Source organism: Artibeus jamaicensis, unplaced genomic scaffold, assembly GCF_021234435.1.
Source record: "Artibeus jamaicensis isolate MK-2021 breed Jamaican fruit bat unplaced genomic scaffold, CSHL_Jam_final contig_834, whole genome shotgun sequence".
Classification (NCBI taxonomy): domain Eukaryota; kingdom Metazoa; phylum Chordata; class Mammalia; order Chiroptera; family Phyllostomidae; genus Artibeus; species Artibeus jamaicensis.
The window spans coordinates 1,018,782-1,041,485 of NW_026521981.1; the positions used below are offsets into that span (position 1 = coordinate 1,018,782).

At 42.6% G+C, this 22,704-nt stretch overlaps 1 protein-coding gene across 1 annotated transcript in view; it reads left to right on the top strand.

Annotated features, from left to right (window-relative positions):
• COG5 (component of oligomeric golgi complex 5) overlaps positions 1–22,704 on the top strand; it is a 347,306-nt gene that overhangs the window by 314,440 nt on the left and 10,162 nt on the right. Inside the window, exons 18-19 of the mRNA XM_037150482.2 lie at positions 1,964–2,201; positions 8,310–8,386. Of these exons, the coding sequence (XP_037006377.2) occupies positions 1,964–2,201; positions 8,310–8,386 (315 nt within the window). The remainder of the gene's footprint in view (positions 1–1,963; positions 2,202–8,309; positions 8,387–22,704) is intronic.

A 22,704-nucleotide genomic window follows, 5' to 3' on the forward strand; every position in this document is an offset into this window, starting at 1 on the left:
CTTTGTCTTTCAAATCACTGTTTTGATCATCTGCTTCATCTAACCTGATTTTGATTATCTCTAGTTTATCTTCCTTTCTGTTATTTTATTCTTCCTTTTTGATTATTTCTTTTTTGTAGTTTTTATGTCATTTTTTTGTTCTGTTGTAATTCTCACTAAGTTTCTTGAGCATCTTTGTAACTTTTTTTGAACTGTATGTTTGGTAAATTACTTGCTTCCATTTCATATCATTCTTTTTCTAGAGATTTCTTCTGTTATTTGGAGCATGTTTTTTGTCTCCCCACTTTCACTGCTTCTCCTTATTTTTTTCTGTGTATTAAGTATATCTGTCAACAAAAAGCTGGAGACACCTTGAGAGCTGCTGCTGCTGCTCGATAAGCTCAGCCCCAGAAGAGCCTTAGGTAATACATGAGCTGTGTGAGACAGGTTCTCTGGAGGACCCAGGTGAGGGCTAGTGGTGTTCACCGGGTTAACACAGATGGAAACTCAGCGCTACTGCTGGATCTGATGCCACCTAGCAAAAGTCTCAGGTACCATCTGCCTGGGGCCTGAGGATTGTCGTGGTGGCTCAGGGTCTCAGGAGTCATCGGGGTTGAACCAGCCAAGTTTTTAATCAGGCTAAAGCAGATTAAGATTGGGCCTTGTGGAGGGAGGGCTCAGCAGGGAGAAGGCGGCGCCCATCAGGCTTTACTGGAAGAAGGCTCTGACCCGAAAGCCACACAACCTAGCCTCTCCTGTGTGTCTCTGGCACTCCCATAGCCCACCCAGAACTCCCTGAGAGTTTTTTAAGAAATGCTGCAGCACTGGCCTCTGCCACAGTCATGTGCCAGCTGGGCAGGGCAGGGCAGGGCCTCTGGTTGCCACCAGGGTGGAGCTAGTGCAGTGCTTCAGTCTAATGCGGTGTAGGTGTGGCGCTGTGGGGGTAGGGCCCAGCATGGGAATGGTGGGGGGCGGGTTGGGCATCCACACAACTCACTCTTTCCCTGTGTGTCTCTGGCACTCCCAGAGCTTGCCTGGAATTTCTGGCTATTTTCGCTATGTCTCTCTGCCTCTGGAAATGGAAGACCTTCGATTAGTATCCTCCTTATAATAAGGAGGAGGATTGCTATATTTGAAAATTAGTTTACCTCATTCTCTTACTCTAGGTATTTGAGTCAGTTCTTCTTTAGACTGTTAACAGTTTCTCTCTGTCATTGTCAGAATATGGAAACATGTGACTTATTTTTTAAAAATGATTCAATATTGAATCAATCAATTAGGTGATTTCTAGTTTCGATATAACTCTTCTTTCCTATAACTATTTAACATTCTTTTACATATTCTTTAAAAAGCCACTATGAACACTTATCACTTATAAAGACTATTTTGTGGAGCATCAGCCAGCGTTAGGTGTTGATCCAAATTACAGCCTTTCCAGGCCTCATCAGCTGGGAGGAAGAATTTCACGCAGTGTGTATTGTTACCTAACCAGTTCCAGAGTAAGAGTCCGACTGTTGTACTGATCAGATACAAGAGCAGAAATATCTTTGCCAAGAATTTGTTTGGGGAAGGCGGCATTTATTACTGTTTACAAAGTGTAAAATGCTACTTCAGAATCTATTTGTTCACCAACCAGGCAGAACGTGTGAGTGGGTGCAGAGCTGTGAAGCTGGGAGGGACCTCAGGGGTCCGAGAGTGCGTAAGGCACCCGCGTGAATTATCCAGGACAGATGGCTGTCTAGTTTATTTTTTTTAATTTTTAGGTAAATGGATTCTAACAAGTCCTTCAGTAACCTTCCCAGCATCTTATTAAAACAGCCTTTAGGATATAATTTAAACATTGTTTTATGCCTTTTAACTCTTAGCAAAAATAAGCAATGCCATTTCTACATGATAAGGGGAAAAGTGCTTGGGATTGAAATAAGCAGAAGGGGGAACAAATGTCAAGTCCCTTTTAGCGCATCGGCTGTTTTTTCTCTCGCAGGTCATTACCCAGCTCGGGAAAGCCTGATGTTCCTTGTTCTCTGTATATGAAGGAGCTTCAAGGTTTCATTGCCAGAGTCATGAGTGACTACTTTAAGCACTTTGAATGCTCAGACTTTGTCTTTGATAACACTGAAGCCATTGCCCAAAGAGCGATTGAACTTTTCATCCGCAATGCCAGCCTCATAAGACCTCTCGGTGAAGGTGGGAAAATGCGACTTGCTGCTGATTTTGCACAGGTAAGTTGGTGCATAGCTACAAGGGGGAAAATGTTTCAGCCTCAATGCTATCTGTAAGTAAAACACTAAATACGGCGCTGGCCGGGCGGCTCAGGTGGTTGGAGCATCATCTCATGTACACCAAAATGTCGCAGGTTTGACTACCTGCGGGGCACGCACCATAGCGACGTGGCAGGCCCGATGCCGGGTTGGGGCGTGTACAGGAGGCAGCCATTCAATGTTTCTCTCTCTCTCTTTCTCTCTCCCTTCTTCTCTCTCTAAAAATGAAATGTATGTCCTTGGGTAAGGAGTAAATAAATAAATATTTCTCGGTGTTCTAAAGCGTTGAAGTATGAGGAAAAAGAAATTCATTTAAACCTAATAGGTAACAAACAAAAACGTTTAAAGGTACTTTCATAGGAGATAATTCATAGCAGATACTTATTTTCTTTGTATTTAACAAAAGAATCATCACTCATCTTTCACACGCCACAGTCAAGATGAAGTCGCTCCTCCCCCTTTTATGTCACACGGGGCTTCCTCAGTCTCACTGTCCCACCAGGGCAGGGCGGTCAGGATAAAAGTGACTGCTGAAAATAATGTAGACAGTGACATTTATTCTTCACACAGTGTGAAGGGGCTGTCTGTTGTCATGTAAAGAGAAAGAACTCCAACACACGTGTGGTCCTCTGGTGGCTAGCTCAACATTCCAAGACAGTGTTCTGATTCCTTTAGATGCGCAGGGGCTGGGAGATAAAGTCTGAGTAGCGGGTGCCCGCTATTAAATGGAGTTTTCTCGTATATGGACCTGCTTAAAATCATTTCAGTCGGGCTTTGTGATGTGGATGAGGTAAAAATGACGTTAAAAAAATAGAACCAAAATCAGCATTTATAGATAGTATTTTTTTCTTCGTTCTCCAAGATATATTTTTTATACCTTTTAATAGTATCAGAGGTAAAGAAGAAACACCTCAAGCATACGCTTTAGTTAAAATATTCAGAAATAGATAATTCCTATTTACCTAGCATGTCAAAGGTGAAATCATTTTTGAGCCTTTCAGAGCTGTTGGCTTAGTAGTTGGTATTGAAATGGAGTGTTCATAGTGGTTTCCAGATCCCCCTGCTTATAAAGATAAACACATTGTAATGTTCTGTTCATATTTATACGTGTGTGTGTGTGTGTGTGTGAGAGAGAGAGAGAGAGAGAGAGAGAGAAAGTCTTAGTATATTCTTCCTGCACAGAGAAAAGGATGGGACAGGATGCTTGTACCAGTGTGATGGTTGCCTGACACTCCCTCGCACCCGATAGAGTCACAAAAATGAACCGAGTACACAACCTTATGTTTTGAGAACTAGGCTCTTTGCATACCTATTAGTGTAGAAATGTCATTTCTATCCCCAAATGATACACCTGATACCACTAGACCATATTAAAGAGTCTTCCTTTGGGAAATACATCTTCGGTAGCCTTAGAAAGAAAATAGAAATTAATTGTTACCATTAATGTGGCTCATTTTACCTTTCTCATTTTTATCAGTTTCATTCTAAGGCACCTGTATATTCTGCTTTATTATCACAGGTAAACTTAAGCTTAAATAGAATTATATGTAAATAGTGTCTTCCTTGTCCCTTCAGTAACAGGCTTCCATACTGTTACTGAAATGAAGACGTAGTGACTACCAGCCCTGACTGGGTAGCTTAGTTGGTTAGAGCACTGTCCCAACACACCAAAGTTGTGGGTTCAATCCCTAGTCAGGGCACAAAATCAACCAACAAATGCATAGATGAGTGGAACAAAATCTCTGTCTCTCTGTGTCTCCCCCCCATCTCTTCCTTTCTCTAAAATCAGTCAGTAAATATAAAAAGAAAAAACATTATGAGCTATAGTCAAACGAATATCTGTTCTTCTTTTCCCTTTCCTTGTTAATTTTGTTTTTTTCTTTTTCTGTCTTCTCCTCTCCCTGGCCTCCCCCGTGGGTTTATTTGCATTCTGCTCCAGCTGGTCCTGCAGTCACTTTCCTAGAGGCAGCACTTCAAGTCCAGCTAGAGTGGCAGGCCAGCAGGAGATGACCAGGATGTGGCCAGAGCGAGAGTGCTGCGGGAAGAGGCTTTGGTTTTCACTTTTCACTTTAATACATCGCCTGTGACTCTCGAAAGATGGAAGGCGTGGCCCCCAACCCTTCCTTCTGCGGCAGGCACCTGCTCAAAAACGCGCAGCATCCAGGGGCAGGGCTGAGCTCCCACTTTCTGAAAACTGTGTTACTCAGAACTTTATTTGGCATTCCTTCTTTTTAAGACAAGTTGCCCAATAAACCAAACCTTTTTCCAGGTCCCTTCCCTTAAGTTAAATGAAACTCTTGTGCTCCAGAGCATCCGATGTTTTCATTGCTTGAATACATAGAGAAAACCCATTTACACACAGCGTTTCCTCCGTGTTAACAGTATGTTTTCCGGTCCTGCAGGACGCTGTTTGCCAAAGCCTCTGTAGCACTGATTCCTCTGTCCGCTCCCGTGCAGTGGGCCCCAGTCATAGAACATCCCTCTGTTTACCTTGGAAATGGCTTCCTGGTCTCGTGGGTGGTGGGCACAGGAAAGCCGGTGGGAGTACTCTCGTATCCTATTTGTGACCAGTAATTCTGACAAATATTATGCAGCTATTATATTATCCTTCTGCCCATATTTTTAAAACTTTAAAATGACACAGTGACTACATGGAATTGTGGTTTTCATTTTGTTTGATTTGGTGTCTGGCAACATCTGCAATTATGTGGTGCTGCTCCTCAGCTTTCAGAATCGTACGTGGGTGGAAGTGGTTTTCTGGGGTCGGTCACCACACTTAAATAGCGTCACCCTTACATTCATATTCATGACAGGCGTCAACTGAGGACTAGAGAGCCTCCGAGTGCCTCGTTATTGAAAGTTCTAGCCACTTGCATCCAGAATTAAACAAAACCACCCAGGCTGCTAAAATCAGGAACATGCATATCCTCTGTGGGTTCGAAAGAGTTCTTGTGAGGAAAGTGCTCAGGCACAAAGAACAGAAACAGAAACTGCTCATAAAGAGACCAGTGATGTGTATTTGGGGATACTGATTATTTGGCATAGAGTCCAGTCACAAAGACATGATATACTTAAGGATTGCTTCAGGACCCCGACTTCTCCCCCTGGCACCGTTGCACAGGTGGAAGAGGAAGTGGTTTTGGGGTGCCATCTGGAGGGTTCATGGGGAGGAAGGACCCGACATCCAGTGCCCTGAGGAATCAGGTCACAGCACAAGGTGGTTTCCTGCAGGTAATTAATTCCTTACTGTGACCACATGGTCTCTGTGTTGACACTGATCACACAGTGGTTCTGAAGCACTAAGCTGGTCCAAGGCTGCTGAGGTTCTGCTGAGTCAGAGTCGCTTTAGGGACGTGTCCACAATGTCCTCTGAAGCACATACACCCCCCTCTGCTTCTCAGTTTCTTTTCTTCCTTGAGGGAATGGATGACTGTTGCTGTTAGTGTTAGATTACTTACTCAGTGGTACTTCTAGCAGTTTCTATTTATATGTATTCTGCCTGGAAATACAAACTTCAAAAGAAAACGAAATATTCAAGATTCTATTTTCTGTTCTAATTCCATTGCCTTTTCTCCTGAACTGTGTCAGGGCAGGCGTGTCCTAGGAGCACCCAGAGATGCCCTGGGGTTAGCCAAATGTCTGTGACGGGTGGGGAGCAGCTATGTAATCAGTTCACGGGCCTGCAGCCGACCACTCATTCCATCCCAACAGGGGAGCTGGAGAGAGGCCACTGCACGTGCCGTTCTCATGTCCACAGCGAAAGGCAGAGTCACCTCCTCTAAAGGTGGCACTCCTGCCCCTTCAAAACACAGCCCACGTTACTTACTGGAATTCCTGCAGAAGAAAATGGGTTTCAGTACCCTAGAGGTTCTTTCAGATCAGAAATTAATGTTAAGCCCTTAACATTTTCAAACTGTCCTATGGCATAGAAATATCCTGCACTATCATGGATTACACGGCCATTTGCTGTCATACGTGTATTCTCTCATATTGTCATTTTTTTCCCAGCCACCTATTTGTTTTAACATTTAATCCCGCTCAAGTGCAAAGGTAAAGGTTGTTTAGTTTAAGCTTTGAAGATGATGAAACCCATCATCTTCAGAGTCATTGAAAAGAAATGGCCAAAAAATTTTGTGTGTAAAAAACCAGCATAGTATGTTATGTACACACAGAGTTAGTATATGATTGGAATTGCCAACTCAAATACATGATAATCACGTTTTTACTTTACGCTCAGTGTAAATATGACCCATTCTGAAGAAAAACAAACTGTCACAGAGTGAATACACTAAACAGACCCCAGGGAACAGCCCATCCATCACCCACCGTCTTTTGAGTTGAGCACCAGCTTGAGGCTGTTCTGTTTTGCATTGTTGGCAAGAATTCGGACTTTTCTTTCTTAAACTTTTTACTTTTTACTTACTTATTCTCTGTTTTAGCACGTTTTTCAAGCATGGCAGTTTTCCTCCAGGACATACAGTATGTATCCTCTGTGTCTCTATTAGGAAAATCACCCGGCCTTAAGTCACCCTCAAGACCATCTCAGGGACCCCGCCCCCAGTTCTCCCTGACAGTCCATAAGTTGGATACCACACAGCATTTTGCTGAATACTCATCATTGAGCATCTCTATACATATGTGTGCATATATCTATACACACACCTTTCTTATGACTTTTTAAGTAATATTTATATCCTTTAGATAAACACATATCCTTTTCTTCACTAAATTTGAGAGAGCTCCTTGAAGACAATACAGTGTAATTCATCTTCTCATCTCCATGTCTAGCTTGGTACCTGCAGTGAATCTCAAGAGTGACTGTGGAAGTCTCCATGGTCTTCCAATGGCAAGGAAATTTGAACAGTTTTTCAGAAGGATGGCCAGCAGGATGGAAGCCCCCACTTTCCTTTTGTGTGTTTTTCTTGAAGGAAGATGCTGCATTAGCAGCTAGCAGCCTTTTGTTCAGCTACTTTCTAAACAATTCTTTGCCAGGGTCCCCTTTATAGCAAGAGTGCAGAGACAGTTATCATCTGAATGCCACATGTGCAAAAACTTTGCATATGCAATTGATAGATAGAGAATAGGTAGCCTATGCCTTGGCTTATGAGCTCAGTACATTGAGCACCGGCCTGCAAACTGGAGGGTGGCCTCTTCCATTCTTAGTCAGGGCACATGCCTGGGTTGCAGACCAGGTCCCCAGTAGGGGACAGGTGTGAGGCAACCACACATTGATGTTTCTCTCCCTCTCTTTTTCCCTCCCTTCCCATCTGTCTACACGTAAATAAATAAATGAACCTTATTTTTTAAAGAATAGGTAGCCTGAAACTCCAATTAATAATGAGTAAAATTTCCAATCAAAGGGGGAATATAAAGAGAAGTAAAACCAGTAGTTGCTAAATTATTGAGTCACAGTGCAAAGTAATTTACTAATAATTAAAATGAGAAAAAGTTTTAAAAATATTAACACGAATTTGCCAACATTTAAAGAGCACTTATTATATATGCCAGACACAGAGAGTTTTGTGAAATTATTTGCATAATACTATGAAGTACATACATCTGCATTTGACAGATAAGAAACCTGGGACTTAGAGATGTTAAGTTCAAGACCACACAACTAGTTTAGTCCTTGTAGATTGGAGTTCTTACACAGATGAGCTACCTCCAGAGTCAGTACTTTTAGTCATTTGGGCCTGCCTAGTAAAAATTGTCATTGTTTATATTTAATATAAAAAGTCCTGTTATACCTACTAAGTATAGGCACACAGTCTTGAAAACCTTCACTTTTCTGAGTTTTTAGTGGAGAAATGGTCTAAAACGTATTATGTAATGAAAAATATTTTTCTATTTTTATGAAGGAATTATCTTATTTTATGCTCTTTTACTAAATATGTGCCAAAGTCACCTAAGTTCTTATCTTTTAATAAATTTGATTGACTTAAAACTTTCCTCGGAGTCCAGATAAAATTAAGGTTACTGTAAGCTACAACTTTCTGTGATCCAGGTGTGTCCCCGGTTCACGTTAGGATTCTGCATTAAAGCTATGGGTGTTACCTTTTATTGTTTCAGATGGAGTTGGCTGTGGCTCCATTCTGTAGAAGAGTGTCTGATTTAGGAAAGTCCTATCGGATGCTGAGGTCATTCAGGTGAGACATAATTCTATTTTTGTTGTTAATATATCCATATCCTATTAGCAGATAAATCTTTTTTTTTCCTATTCATGTAGAACTACCTGAAATTCCCAATATTTAACCATTTTGTGACCTACAACAATGGCAGTTTCATATAGTTTACCTCAAAAGTTATTATGCAACCCAGAAAGCTGTATAGCATTGTACTCAGTGACTAATGAGTTTACGTGTGTGCTATTTTTGAGTTACAGTTCACAAGATTGAGCTGGTAAATTTTATTATGCTCTTTCTAGGGGAATTTTTTTCCATTTTTACAGAAATATATTGAATAGTAATACCAGACTTTCTATAATTACATTTTTTTTCTGAAATATTTATTCGTTCATTTACTCTTTTCAATTCAATCTACAAAATAGGTCATAGGTTACATTCTATAACAAAATTATTGAAAAAAGTATTAAAGGAACTGTTTAGTGATGAAATGTAGTGAGTAAGTAACTCTAAGTGTAGCAGATAATTTAGACTAAAGATGGCTAGTGTAGTTGAGCACAAAATTCAGAATTGAGCTTCCTAAAACCCCGTTCAAAAAGAAAACGAGTTAACTCATACTCATGATGTAAGAATGTACCAATTTAATGGGAAAATCCTTTTCAGTGCAGAAGACTTCCATAGGTCTTTTACCAATTCGGACTTTAAGGAACACTGGGTAACTCTACTTAAGGACTAGTGTCTTTAGTAGCAGATTACAAGTGATAAGATGTTCATATGGCTGTTTGTTCAGTCAGCCAGAACTTCCAAAACTTTTTCACATCATGGCACACATAGAAAATGTACACATTTAGCAAGATGACCATCCCTGGAGGTTGAGGGGATCCACACAATACTTACCACCATTAGGTGACCAGCATACTGGATGGGAAACCTCCGTGTAAACTGTCCACAGTGTCCGACAGCACACAGGGTGGGGCAAAAGTGGGTTTACAGCTGTCACACACAAAACTGTTTATTCTTGTCCTCTTATTTATTAATTATTGTGTTATCTATACGAACAACTGTAAACCTCACTTCACCCCACCTTGTATAATGGTCTTTGAATGTATTTCTATGAAGATAAGGTAATTTCTAAAAATGGACTCAGTACTGGAAACTAGAATAATCAACAAGCAGTATGTCCTTTAAAGAATCACTTTTCTCTCTTATTTCATCCAAGCTTTTGGTAGTAGAAAATTCAGGTATAACATCACTTGAAATATAAGCATCCAAGTTTGGTGATTGAAAAGGGAGTCCTGCCCTGGCTGGTGTAGCTCAGTGGATTGAGCATGGGCTTCGAACAAAGGGTCACTGGTTAGATTCCCACTCAGGGCACAGGCCTGGATTGCAAGCCAGATCTCCAGTTAGAAGCATGCAAGAGGCAACCAGACATTAATGTTTCTCTCCCTCTCTTTCTCCTTCCCTTCTCCTCTCTCTAAAAATAAATAAGTAAATAAATAAATAAATAAATAAATAAAAGGGAGTCCTGTGCTTTGTAACTAGCAAAGATTTTTTTCACTGCCAACACAAAAGCCTGAATTATTTTTCTCAAATGTCCTTCTGTACAGAGGTGGGTTTCAAAAAAAATTAAAAGTGGAATCACAAGTGGAGACTTCAAAAAATTTAAAGTGGGACGCTAACCAACATGGAGAACTTGAAAGATTAAGAGGTTACTCATCCACAAGTAATGCATCTGTACTGTAAAACTGACCTGAATAAAATTCTCATAAAAATCACTTACCTTGAATAAGATGATAACATGGCAGTCCCAATCAGGTAATAAGACACTGCCCTGAGTCACAGAATCAGTTAACATACTGGAGGATGTTAGCCAGCTAGTTGTTGGAAAGGCATTTGCTGTATTAAAATCAGACTATTATTTCTCATAGTCCTGGCCACTGTGTTTAGTTGTTGTTGTATGTGTATGTATTAAACTAGTGCTTGTCTTTCTGGTTGTTGGCACAAGATGGTCTTTGTTACAGGTGTGTCATGGTACGGTGGTACAGGTGCTGAGAGTTTCACATAGGACAGTTCTGCAAAAAACAGTCATCTAAGATGGGACTTTTATGTTAGGTCCCCAATTCTCACATGTGAAAAAACCTGTGAAGGAGATTTAAAGTTTGAATAGTGACACCTTCTAGTACCTACTCAGAGAAAAAAAAATTAATGATTGATCAATGTATAACAAAAGAAAATTCTGGTTTCTGTGTATCTAGCTTCATTCATGGAACAAGGTCAATCTAGATGGGTTTCAAATGTTTGAGCATGACTCACAGAGTTACTCTTTATTATATAATCTGGCTTAGATCTGCATGAAACTTGCAAAGCATGCTCAAATCCGTGTACATGGCACACATGCATACTTGTATGTCGTGAAGCAGAATTCCTCTTACATGCAATATGCTCTTACATTTCTTTTTCATTCGATTATTTTAACCCACTGAATTGGTTTCATGACCCACTAATGGTTTGTGTTCCACAGTGTCTCACCTTTCTCCTGTGGCCCTTAACACTACACTTTAGTTGCTTTAGTAACAGGGGCAGAGCTTGCTCCTTTTTACACTGTAATGGTTTATCCCCTCTTCTCCTGGGATTCAGGTACACCTGACTTCCTCCTGCAGATACCTCCTTAGCTTCCAAGGCCTTGGCACTTATATAATAATTGTATCTTATGTACAGAGCATTCTCCATAACTTGAATTCAGTGAAAAATTCTAACAGAGGTTTGTATCTGCCAGTATATTCCTACAGTCATATCGAATCAACAAAAATCTATTGAATAGATCCTAGCATTTTCTCAGTATGTTTGATAGGACTTGGGCAACCATTTGATAAAGATTTTAGGACTAACCAGGTCAGGAAATAAAATGAAAGCATAGTGTATTCTAAGCTTAAATCTAGCCTAGTTGGCAAGGAATGTTTTAGGTCCCATCTTTTGAGGCGAGAGATGTCAGTACACACTTGCTGCCCTGCCTGTAAATGCTGAAAAGGCCCTTGGCTGTGCTGCAGGCTTCTCCCCAGTCGTCACGTGGAGAGAGCTGACCCAGGAAAGCTTACCTGGTTGGAGGGACTGACAGAATCCCTTCTCAGAGAGAAGCAAATCACTACAGAGTAATCTTTATTCCAATAACCTAGTTCTAGGCCTTCTATTTGCCAATCTGCAAAAACTTGTTAGGGATTTATCTGTAATCCAAAATTAGTTCTGAGCAGTTGCATTGGAAGAGCCCACTCTTGTTAATCTTCCCATCTGTGCTGTGGGTTGTGACAAGGAAGAGGCATCAGCCAGTGGCTGTGTATAGAGCTGACTTGGCTCTTGCCCACCGTCTCCTCCCCGGACGTTCTGAATCACACCAGAACCAGCTGAATGGCATCAGCAGGAGACTGGCCAAGTAATGCATGCCGTGTCCATAGCATCAGACACACACACCAACAAGCAATTTGTTTTGTTAGCTAATAACTAGTAATATGAAAAATACTTCCTAATACATCATGAAGTAAAAAAGCAGGCTACTAAACAGCATATGTGATGTGATCCCTACTGTTTTTAATGTATGTGTGCATATGGAGAGGAAAATCTAGGAATGATAAACATCAAAATGTTACTTTTAGAGAATAGGATTGTCACTAGTGATTTTTTCTTTTCTACATTGAGATTTTCTATATTTTTCAGATTTTCTGCCTTGGTTGTTTAATAGCTGTAGTCAGAAAAGTCAATAAACATTTTAAAATCCCTTTTGCAGTGTTTTCCCATTTTAAAATAACAAGGGAGCTAAATATATATACATACACACAGACACATGCATACATACATACTAAAACATTATGCAGTGTGGCGGGGGGGCAGAGCAAGAAAAATGGGCAGCCATACAATTCACCCTCAGCAGGTGGGCCTTGGTCTGAAGTAGTGGCCGTGGCTGCAGGAGAGGGCAGTGGGCCCCTCGGAAGGGACTGTGGCAGTGCCAGCCAGAGGCTCTCCAGTGCGGGCCCAGGAGCAGAACCCCTCACACACAGAACACACGGGCCTCAGCAGGGACCCCCCCTTGCCAACCACCGCCACACAGCCATCTGCCACAGGGCAGTTTATTCTTGACGGTAATATTAGTGGACTTTTTTAGGTGAGCCAACAAGCTTCTTGCATACATTTACATTTTACTGCCTACATTTGGGAGTCTCAGGCAGCAAGAATCATTTCTTACCCACAGGGATGTCCAGCCTGTGGCTGTGGCCCAAGATGGCTATGAATGCGGCCCAACACAAAATCATGAATTTACTTAAAACCTCTTTTTCACTCATCAGTTTCCATTAGTGTTTGTGTATTTAATGTGTAGCCCAAGACAACTCTTATTCCAGTGTGGCCCAGGGACACCAAAAGTTTAGACACCTCTGGCGCTGCCTCACAAAGCTGCCAACATTATGGATTTGCTCCTGGATGACTTCTGTTTCCACACGACACAGTTCAAGCTCCCCTTCCAGGGGTCAGAGAGCTCCGACCCTTGACATTCTCAGTGCAGATCTTTGTGAGGCCAAGGACAGAAAAGGGACCACAGGCCTTTCACCAGCTCAGGAACACAGACCCTGCTCTCAGGCAGGCACTGCCACCTTTGCTTTGGAGGGAGCAGCTTTGTCCCTGAGCCGTGTCCACAGCCTGCTGTGCCGAAACTTCGTTAGGGTTCCTGGAAGAGTGACGAGAGCTGTTGGGAGACATGGGCTGTTGCCGTGGGTGTGTTAGCGTGAGGGGCCTGGAAGGAAAAAACCATCAATAACTCCAGAGTACAGTGTTCGTGTCAGCTGTTTTTAGTTGTGAGCGTTTTCCGTGTCTACAGTTTGTACTGGTGACCATCTGCTGCTTGCAACCCCCGCCCTCCGTGCCTGCGTGTCACTAGAACTGAAGGCAGGCCTCTCAACAGCTGCCATTTTTAGCACTTGAAGAACTAGGACCCCCAAATGTGTTCTGTCCTTTCTTTCCACTTGTGAGTCTGGATCTCATCAACTCATCCCCTGAAATAACTGTTTCCTGAAGCTTCTAGATACTTAATTCCAAGTTCGGTATATCAGCACTGTAGCCAGAAGTTAGCCACATGTTGGGCCTAGTAAGGCTTGCTGTTTGCCACAGCACCCAGTAAACAGAGAGGGGTGGATTTATTACCATTTTAATTCTAGCAATCATTATTTAATCATTTGCTTTGTGCTAAGCTTATGCTGCATGTTTTACTGCCATTTTCTCACTTCACCATCACATTTGCGAGTCAGGTATGACCCCCGGAGGCAGTTGATGCAGAGAGAGAGAGACAGACAGACAGACCGACAGACCAACACACCTGCCTGGTCCCAAAGCCTGTGTGTGTAACCACCACACCCACTTCTTATTCCTGAAGTTCCCACGTGTTTGTACTCTGGCCTTAAAACCACATTTGAATGCTTCTATGAATCATCCAGGAAAGTGTCAGAAAATTTAAGAGCATCTTAACTCTTCTCCTTTGGTGGGGGCCTTCTGCAGTGAAATGCCCCATCTCATTTGTCTTCCGCCGAGTACAGGCTTCCAGGAGGCGCATCAGGAACCTGGAGCCCAGTGTAGCCTCTTCTTCTATGGAATGTCTGCCGGAGACCCTGGCCTCCTTTCACACTGCTCCTCTTGATCGACAGTCTAGGTCTAAGAGAGGAACCTGAAAGTCCTGCTTCACTCTCTTCTGGGATTCCCATTGCCCCTCTTGCCACAGTATCAGGGCCTTTTAAAAAATATATTTTATTTATTTTTAGAGAGAGGGGAAGGGAGGGAGAAAGAGAGGGAGACAAACATCAATGTGTGGTTGCTGCTCATGCACCCACTACTGGGGGCCTGACCTGGTCCACAACCCAGGCACGTGCCCTGACTGGCAGTCAAACTGGCGACCCCTTGGTTTGCAGGCCAGCGTTTAATCCACTGAGCTACACCAGCCAGGGCCTGGGTCTCCCTAAAGACACTCCGTCGAAGTCCTCACTTCCTATGGGTCTCCAACACTCATCTCTCCCCTTGCCTCTCCCAGAGGGCCCTCCGCGTGTCCTGGGCAGGGGGAACTGTGCTTCCTCCCACCACTTCTTATTTCTACGCTGGTTCCAGATCTTGGCGTGCAGTCTCAGTGGTCCTGCCACCTTCCCAGACTCCTCGCCAGAAGGAGGTTTGAATGGGGGTTTCAACGTGGCATGGGCTGCCACTGACGTTGAATGTGCACAAACAGCAGGATTTTCATCTGTCTTCCCTTTGTAATTGTCCTTGACAGAAGACTTACAGCTCCACAGTTATGGGCCACTTAATTGTGGAGATCCTTTACTAAAAATATGAAGAAAGGTTAAAACAGGGAATCATTTGGGAGTCTGGAATGAATTAATTCAATATATATCATTTATAACAGGAAAAAAATGATTCAGTTTTTTTAACAAATTGCTCCTTAAATAGCCGTCCAAACAAATTAAGGGCAAGGTTCCGCTTTTTTCTAATAGGGCCTAATACATGATTGATTAAGACTACCTGCTGGTCGTAAAGCTTAACTTTGAAAGTGCTGCTGTATTTATTTTTCTCTAAGAATAATACTGTCACATTTGGGGTACCTGCGTTTTATAACATATTAATTTCCTTTTGTTCCTTATATCATCTCAAATGGTGATTTATTTTTTAAATTGCTGATATTTCAGATTCTACTGGGATTCAGGGAGAAGGGAAGTTCCATGCTGTGTTCTGTCAGGTTCTTTTAAAGGCACCAGAAATAAAATGTCTGCATTTGTAATTGTGTCCATGGAGCATAATATGGAATCCAGTTTAGTTTTGCTTTCTGTGGCTGTTTGGGCAGTCCTGTTAGTGACTAGAGTGAAAGATTTGCTCTTGGCAGAAAGATGGCCGCTGTGACTCAGAGCTCCAAAGGTGACTGGCTGAAAGGTCCCGTTTTAAAGTGAGCTGGGTTTTACCAGGCTGGGCCTATGCAGGCATCTCAGCCAGCAACCTCGGTGTTCGTTGGCCTGTTAGATGTGGCACATTACAGATCGTTCCTCTCCCCACGTCTCTCTCCCTCCTTCCCTTCCTTCTTCCCTTTCTGTCATTGTATCATTTGCAATTTGCATCAAGAATATATTGAAGGAAATCTGCCCTGGCCAATGCGGCTCACTTGGCTGGAGTGTTGTCCCACAGCTGAAAGAAAGGTTGCGAGTTTGATTTCCACTGAGCACATGCCTGGGTTGCGGGTTCGGTCCTCAGTTGGGGTGCGTACAAGAGGTCCCCAGTTGGGACACATACGAGAAGCAACTAGTAGATGCTTCTCGCTCACATCAATGTTTCTTTCTCTCTCTCTCCCCCCCCCATTACTCTCTATAAGCATGTCCTTAGGTGAGGATAAAATATATACTCTCTATATATGGAAATTAAAGAAAAACAAATATTCAAAGCATAAAACTAATTTAATTGCTATAGATAATTTTCTTTTTTTTATTGTTGTGCAATTACAGTTTTCCCCATTTCCCCCATTACTCTCCCCCACCCTACCCGGTCCCACCTCCTCCATTCAGACCTCCCCCTCCACCCATTGTCTGTGTCCATGGTCCTTTATGTATGTTCCTTGGTGACTCTTCCCTTTCATCCCTCTCTCCCCTCCCTACTGTCAGTTTGTTCTTTATTTCCATGTCTCTGGTTCTGTTTTGCTCACTTGTTTGTTTTGTGGATAAGGGTCCATTTATAGGTGAGATCATATGGTATTTGTCTTTCACTGCCTGGCTTATTTCACTTAGCACAATGCTCTCCAGTTCCATCCATGCTGTTGAAAAGGGTAGGAGCTCCTCCTTTCTTTGTGCTGCATAGTATTTCATTGTGTAAATGTACCATAGTTTTTTGATCCACTCATTTACTGATGGGCACTTAGGCTGTTTCCAGAAGTTCCTGAAATCAAAGATAGAAAAGAAATAGAATCAGCTATGTAACCCTTATTTTCAGAAGAGAAGAAATATATCTCTTCGTACAGGGAAGTTTAGTGTTTCTTGGTACTTAATTTTGAAGTCCTTTTACATGGGGCTTCAGGAGAGATGGGGGCCAAAGTTCTTGGTTATCTTCCTGTTATGGAGGCAGAAAGAATTCCACTGGGCTCTTCTTCAGTGAGCCAAAGACTGTCATAGAGGACTGACCTCCCGGGTCTCCTGTGTCATGAACTAGGGCTCAAGATGAACCCTGTCATGTCACACGGTGTAGGCAAACACTGAGCTCTTCTGGGGAAAGGAGAAGACCTCACAGGACCCAGGACAGCAGGGGGAAAATGAAGGCATGAGTGCCCCTGTCTCCCCACATCCCTCAGAGTGGCCTTTCAGGCCTGCCATGCCTGCAATATAAGCCCAGTGAAGGGACCCCATTCCCATGGCCTCTTTACTGTCTTACAGCTCAAATGCGGGAGTATCTTGTCAGTGGTGCCATAAGCAGGCTGCTGAGCCACTCACTCAATTTGGAGTTCCAGGGAGCTGTCTGGGAATGCTAGCTGCTAAGCTTACAGGGACACTGGGCTTTGTGAAGTTTTAACTTCCCCTTCTGGAAAAAAGAGGCCTCCAGTCTGGGGTAAGTGGAGCTGTGGTGCTGCCTCATCCCCATTCCAAGCCAGAGTCCGCCTCCGGAGGCCTGTGAGACAGCTCCACCGGGTCTCCACAGGGATTTACAGTCATGCCAGGTGACAATAATGCCAAGAGAGGCTGTGAAACATGGCTCAAGTATGCAGGGAACTGGAGTCTGCTTTGTCCCAAAAAGAGAATTTGGGGTACCTAGAGAGATAAAAATAGCATGGGCTTTGAATGGTATCCTGTAAACATTATTTTCAGGTTGGTTTTATTTTTTCTTAAATAATTTTTACTTTTTGATTACAGTTGATCTACAACATTGTATTAGTTTCAGGTGTACAACCTGGTGACTAGAGATTTATGAGGGGCGACCCCTTCAAAAAACAATTACCTTCCGGAGGGCCGGCCCCTTGTAGGACAGGCTTCCCCTCCTAGATGAGTGCTCTAGGAACCCATCTGTGTCAGTGCACCAGCTGGTGGTGTTGTGGGAGGCTGCATTCAGCTTCAGTGAATTTTTTTAAAACTTCTTTTAACTCGTTTGCCCATTTCATGATGGGTGATTTACGAGCACACTTGCCCACACCATGCTGAGCATTCAGCAGTTTTTGACCAAAAATGGCGTGACCCTTATGCCCCACCCTCCCTATTCATCCAGTCTTGCTCCAAAGATTTTTTTGTTTCCCCGGATGAAAAAAGTCCTCAAAGGGAAACGTTTTGTGGATGTGGAAGAGGTAAAACGAAAAAATGGCAGAAGCACTAAAAGGCATCAAAATCGACAAGTTCAAAAATTGCTTTGAGTCATGGAAAAGACGTCTCCAATAGGTGTATTGCATCAAATGGAGAGTGCTTTGAAGGTGACTGAAGTTTAAACATGTAAGAATAAGTACATAATTTTTTATAAATAAATTTCATTTTTGGAGATGCCCCCTCGTAGGTCACTTACGAAGTGATCACGGCAATTAATCTAGTACCCACCTGGCACCACACATAGTTATTACAACATTATTAACTATATTTCCTATGCTGTACTTCACATCCCTGTGACTTCTGTAACTACCAATTGGTACTTCCTTTTCTATTAGCTTTACAAACCGGTTTATTAAGGGATATGATAAAGGATAAAGATGAACAGCCAGATAAAGAGATGCCTACGGTGAGGTCTGGGGGGGTCCGAGGGTCCCGAGTACAGGACTTCTGTCTCTGTGGAGTTGGGTCTGTGATCGGTGGGGAGCTGCTCACCAGCCTGGAAGCTCTCCCACTGGGATATTATGGAGGCTTCCTCACATAGGTGCAACCAACGATCCACTTCCAGCCCTTTTCCCCTCTCTGGAGGATGAAGGGTAAGGCTGAAAGTTCCTAGTTTCTTTTTTTCTTTTTCCCCAGCAATTAAATTTCTCTTTAAATTTCTCTTTTAGATAGAACAAAAATTAAAGTCTCAGTAAATTTGGATTTTATAAAACCAGGCCTTTTCAAATTATTGTAGGTCACAATCTCTTTCTCGTTACTGCCTTCTAGAATGTATACTTGAAGGGAAATTATGGACTTCTCATAGACAGTGAAAGCTTATCATTTAGTATTTCATTTTTTTAAGTCTTGCTTCTAAATGAGCTGTAAACCACTGATGAACAAGAATTATGGTCGTCGTAGATGGTACTAATTTGAGAGGTTACTGTACACCAGGTGGATTAAGCATGATGGACTAGGTTACGCTATAACATCAAATGACCTCAGAGTCTTGGTGGCTTACCGTAACAAAGTTTGTTTTTTCTTTCCTTGCTTCTTGCACACATGTGTGAGAGCTGTCAGGCAGCCTGTGTGTGCTCCACGGAGACTCTCAGGATCTGGACTGACAGCGGCTCTCTGAGCTCCTGAGGTCTTCCCAGCAGAGCAAGGGGATGTGGTGCATTACACATCATCTCTTTTTTCTTAGTTTTTATTGAATTTATTGGGGTAACATTGGTTGATAAAATTATATTGCAGGGGTACAATTCTATAATACAGCATCTATATTGTGTGTTCACCACCCAAAGTCATGTGTCTTTCCATCACCATTTATTCCCCCTTTACCCTCTTTACCCTCTTCGATTCCTCCCCCTCCTTTGCTTCTGGCAATCACCATACTGTTGTCTGTGTCTGTGACTTGTTCATTGTTTTTTTCCCTTCATCCCTACACCCTTTTCACCCATTCCCCTAACCCCTCTCCCACTGGCAACTGTCAAAATGTTCTCTGTATCTCTGAGTCTGTTTCTGGTCTGCTTGTTCACTTATTTTGTATTTAGATTTCACATATACATGAAATCATATGGTATTTGTCTGATTTATTGCACTCAGCACCATACCCTCTAGGTCTGTCCATGGTATTGCAGTTGGCAAATTTTCATTCTTTTTTTTTGTGGGTAAGTCATATTCCTTTGTGCGTGTATCACTTCTTTATCCATTTATCTACTGATGGACACTTAGCAATTTATTGCTTTCATATCTTGGCTATGGTAAATAATGCTGCTATGAATATATGGATGCATAAGTCTTTTTGATTTAGTGTTTGAGTTTCTTCTGAAAAATACCAAGAAGCAGAATTGATGGGTTTTTTCATTGTCTCTTTGTTTTAAAGTCTAATTTGTCAGGTATAAGTATGGCTACCCCAGCTTTTCTTCTTTTTAATTTCCATTTTCATGAAATATCTTTATCCATCCCTCTGTCTGTGTGGGTCTTTTAATATGAAGTGAGTCTCTTGTAGGCAGCACACAGTATATAAGGGTCTTGTTTCATTATCTATGCAGGTACCATATGTTTTTGAGGGAGCATTTAATCTCTTTGCATTTAAAGTCATTGTTGATAGATCTATATTTACTGCCATTTTATTATTCATATTTTTTAATTTTTTTCTCCTTATTAAAGAAGACCCTTTAACATTTCTTGTAATAGTAGCTTGGTGGGGATGAACTCCGTTACTTTTTTCTTTAAAGCTGGGAAGCTCTTTATCTAGCCTTTGATTCTCAATGATAGCTTTATGGGGTAGAGTAATCTTGGTTGTAGGTATGTCCTTGCTTTTTCATCACTTTATTTTGTACAAATCTCTTCTGTCCTGAAATGTTTCTGTTGAGAAATCCCTTGTAGGTAGTTAATGGCTTTTCTTTTGCTGCTTTTAAATTGTTCTCTTTGTCTTTAAACTTTGGCATTTTAGATACAATGTGTATCAGTGTGGGCCTCTTTGGGTCCATCTTGTCTGGGACTTTGTAAGCTTCTTGGGCTTGTATGTTTCTTTTCTTCACCAGAGTAGGGATTTTTTTTTCATCATTTTTTAAGTGTTCAATTTCTTACTCTCTCTTCTTCTGGCATGCCCATGACGTGAATGTTAGCACACTTTAAGTTGTCTCAGAGGCTCTTTATACTATCCTCATTTCTTTGGATTCTTTTTTCTTTTTACTGTTCTGATTGGGTGTTTAATTGAGGGAAAACTCCATCCCACAGAGCTCTCCTGGCTGCTATGGATGAGAAATAAGTTGGACACAACTTACTTCCAGCAGGAAAAGTTGTGGCAATTTTCTCTAGTGGGGAAATGCCCTGAGCATTTCTCCCAAACCGCTTTTATTGGGATCAGTATGCGCAGGGGTATACAGCATTCATGCCTAGCTCATCAGTCAATGTCAAAAGGCTATGGTCATACAAAAACAGGTATTATCTGTAGATAACAATTGAAGGAACACAGAGATTTGTCACAGGTCAGGGTCTGTAAGACATGCTGATGCCAGATGGTCTTTAAGATGTATTTAATGAGATAAGAACTTTACTCCTTATGCCTTGAACTTAAATAGTGGCTTTATAGCAACAGGGCTATACAAAGCAAAGCAAGCTTCAAGGATATAATGTATTTATCAGGCCTGATTTCCCACAGGAACCCTTAGTGTTAGAGTCGGGTCGTGCCTGCCACCTACGTTACCTGCTTTTCCAGGGACACGTACTAGCCCCTTTCAGAGCCTGCTCTCAATGGGACTACAGTCTCCAAAACCACACAGAATAGTCCCCGACATTTAATGCTTCCTTATCTTCCAAATCAGTTTTTTAACCCTCTGCTTCACCTTCTCCACTGTTGATTCCAAGTAATGTATTCTTTATTTCAGTTAATATATTCTTCATTTCTGACTAGTTCCTTTTTATATTTCCTAGTTTCGCTTTTATGTTTCCTATTTTTTTGTGGAAGTTCTAAGTTCATCTACTTTTCCCCTAAGTTCATTGAGCATCCTTATAACCAGTGTTTTGAACTCTGCATCTGGTTGATTGCTTGTCTTCTTTTTATTTAGTTGTTTTTTTCAAGTTCTGTTCTGTTCTTTAATTTGGGACATGTTTCCTTATGCCCTCATTTTGGCAGCCTCCCTGTGTTTGTTTTTATGTGTTAGGTAGAGCTACTGTGTCTCCCAGTCTTATAGAGTGTCCTTATGTAGTAGGTGTCACGTAGAGCCCAGTAATGCAGCCTCCCCTATCAGCCAACCTGGGCATTTCAGGTGCATCCTCGCTCCAATGTGGTGTGTGCGCACTGGTTTTGGTCCTTCATTCCTGTTTGCAGGTCAATGGTAGTTATTTACTCCCAGGCCAGTGTGCTGGGAGGACTGACCACAACTACAGTGGAGGATCCACTGTTTAGGAGCTGACCCCACAAGGTAAAACTCATTTCACTGGGGCTCTGGTGCCTGAGGAGTCCACCACTTGAAGGTGTTGCTGATGGAGGTGGTTGTGTGGTGCGTTGGTATGGTCTGAAGCTAAACACAGGGTGTGTTGTCTCTGGGACCTCCCAGGAATTGCAGGCCAAAGGCACCCTGAATGAGCTACAGAGTGATCTACAGATGGCTGCTCCTGGTGCTGAGCTTGGAGGTGCCTGGGAGATGCCAAGCTGCATTCAGAGGCTGGCTGTCACTAGTGCCAGGCCTGGGGATGCTTAGTAGGAGCTATGGAGCATGCTGAGGCCAGATGCTGCTTGTTTGGGATTTGTGACCCACTGAGAGATTTAGGAAAGTCTGCAGCATGAGCCAATACAGGCCATTTGCATGGAAAAGCAGCTGGAAATGGCTTGGGTGAGCCTACATGTCAGGTTGGGTGGGGTCTCAGGAAATCACCAGAATGGGATAAACAGCGTTAGGGAGGTTGATGGAGACTCAGAAACGGTGCCCACCTGCTGGCTCTGTGTGGGGAGGGCTCATCAAAGGAACAGTGGCCTCTGCCAGCGCTTCTTTCTGGGAGCAAGCTGCTCCTCCAGCTCTCACCTGGAAGCCAGACAGTTCAGATCCTGCACGCAGGTCCCTGGAGCCTTTCGAGCTACGGCTCACGGTGAGTCAGTCTACGTCCCTGTGCGGGCCCTTTAAGAGGAATACTTGGGACTCCAGCAGCCTTTCATCTCAGCCATAATCCCTGCTGGTTTTCACAGCCAGAAGTTATAGGGACTGTTCTTCCTGGGAACCCTGGGCGGGGTGCCTGGCGTGGGGCTGGAACCTCTTACCCCTCAGGGGAGGGTACCTTGTGCAGCTGAGGTGTCCCTCTTGGTTTTTAAAAATATTTTATTTATTTATTTTTAGAGGGGGAAGGAGGGGTAAAGGGAGGGAAAGAAACATCAATGTGTGGTTGCCTGTAACCCACCCCGTACTGGGGACCTGGCCTGCAACTCAGGCATGTGCCTTGACTGGGAATCAAACCAGTGATCCCTTGCTTCACAGAGCAGCGCTCAATCCACTGAGCCACATGAGCCAGGGCTTC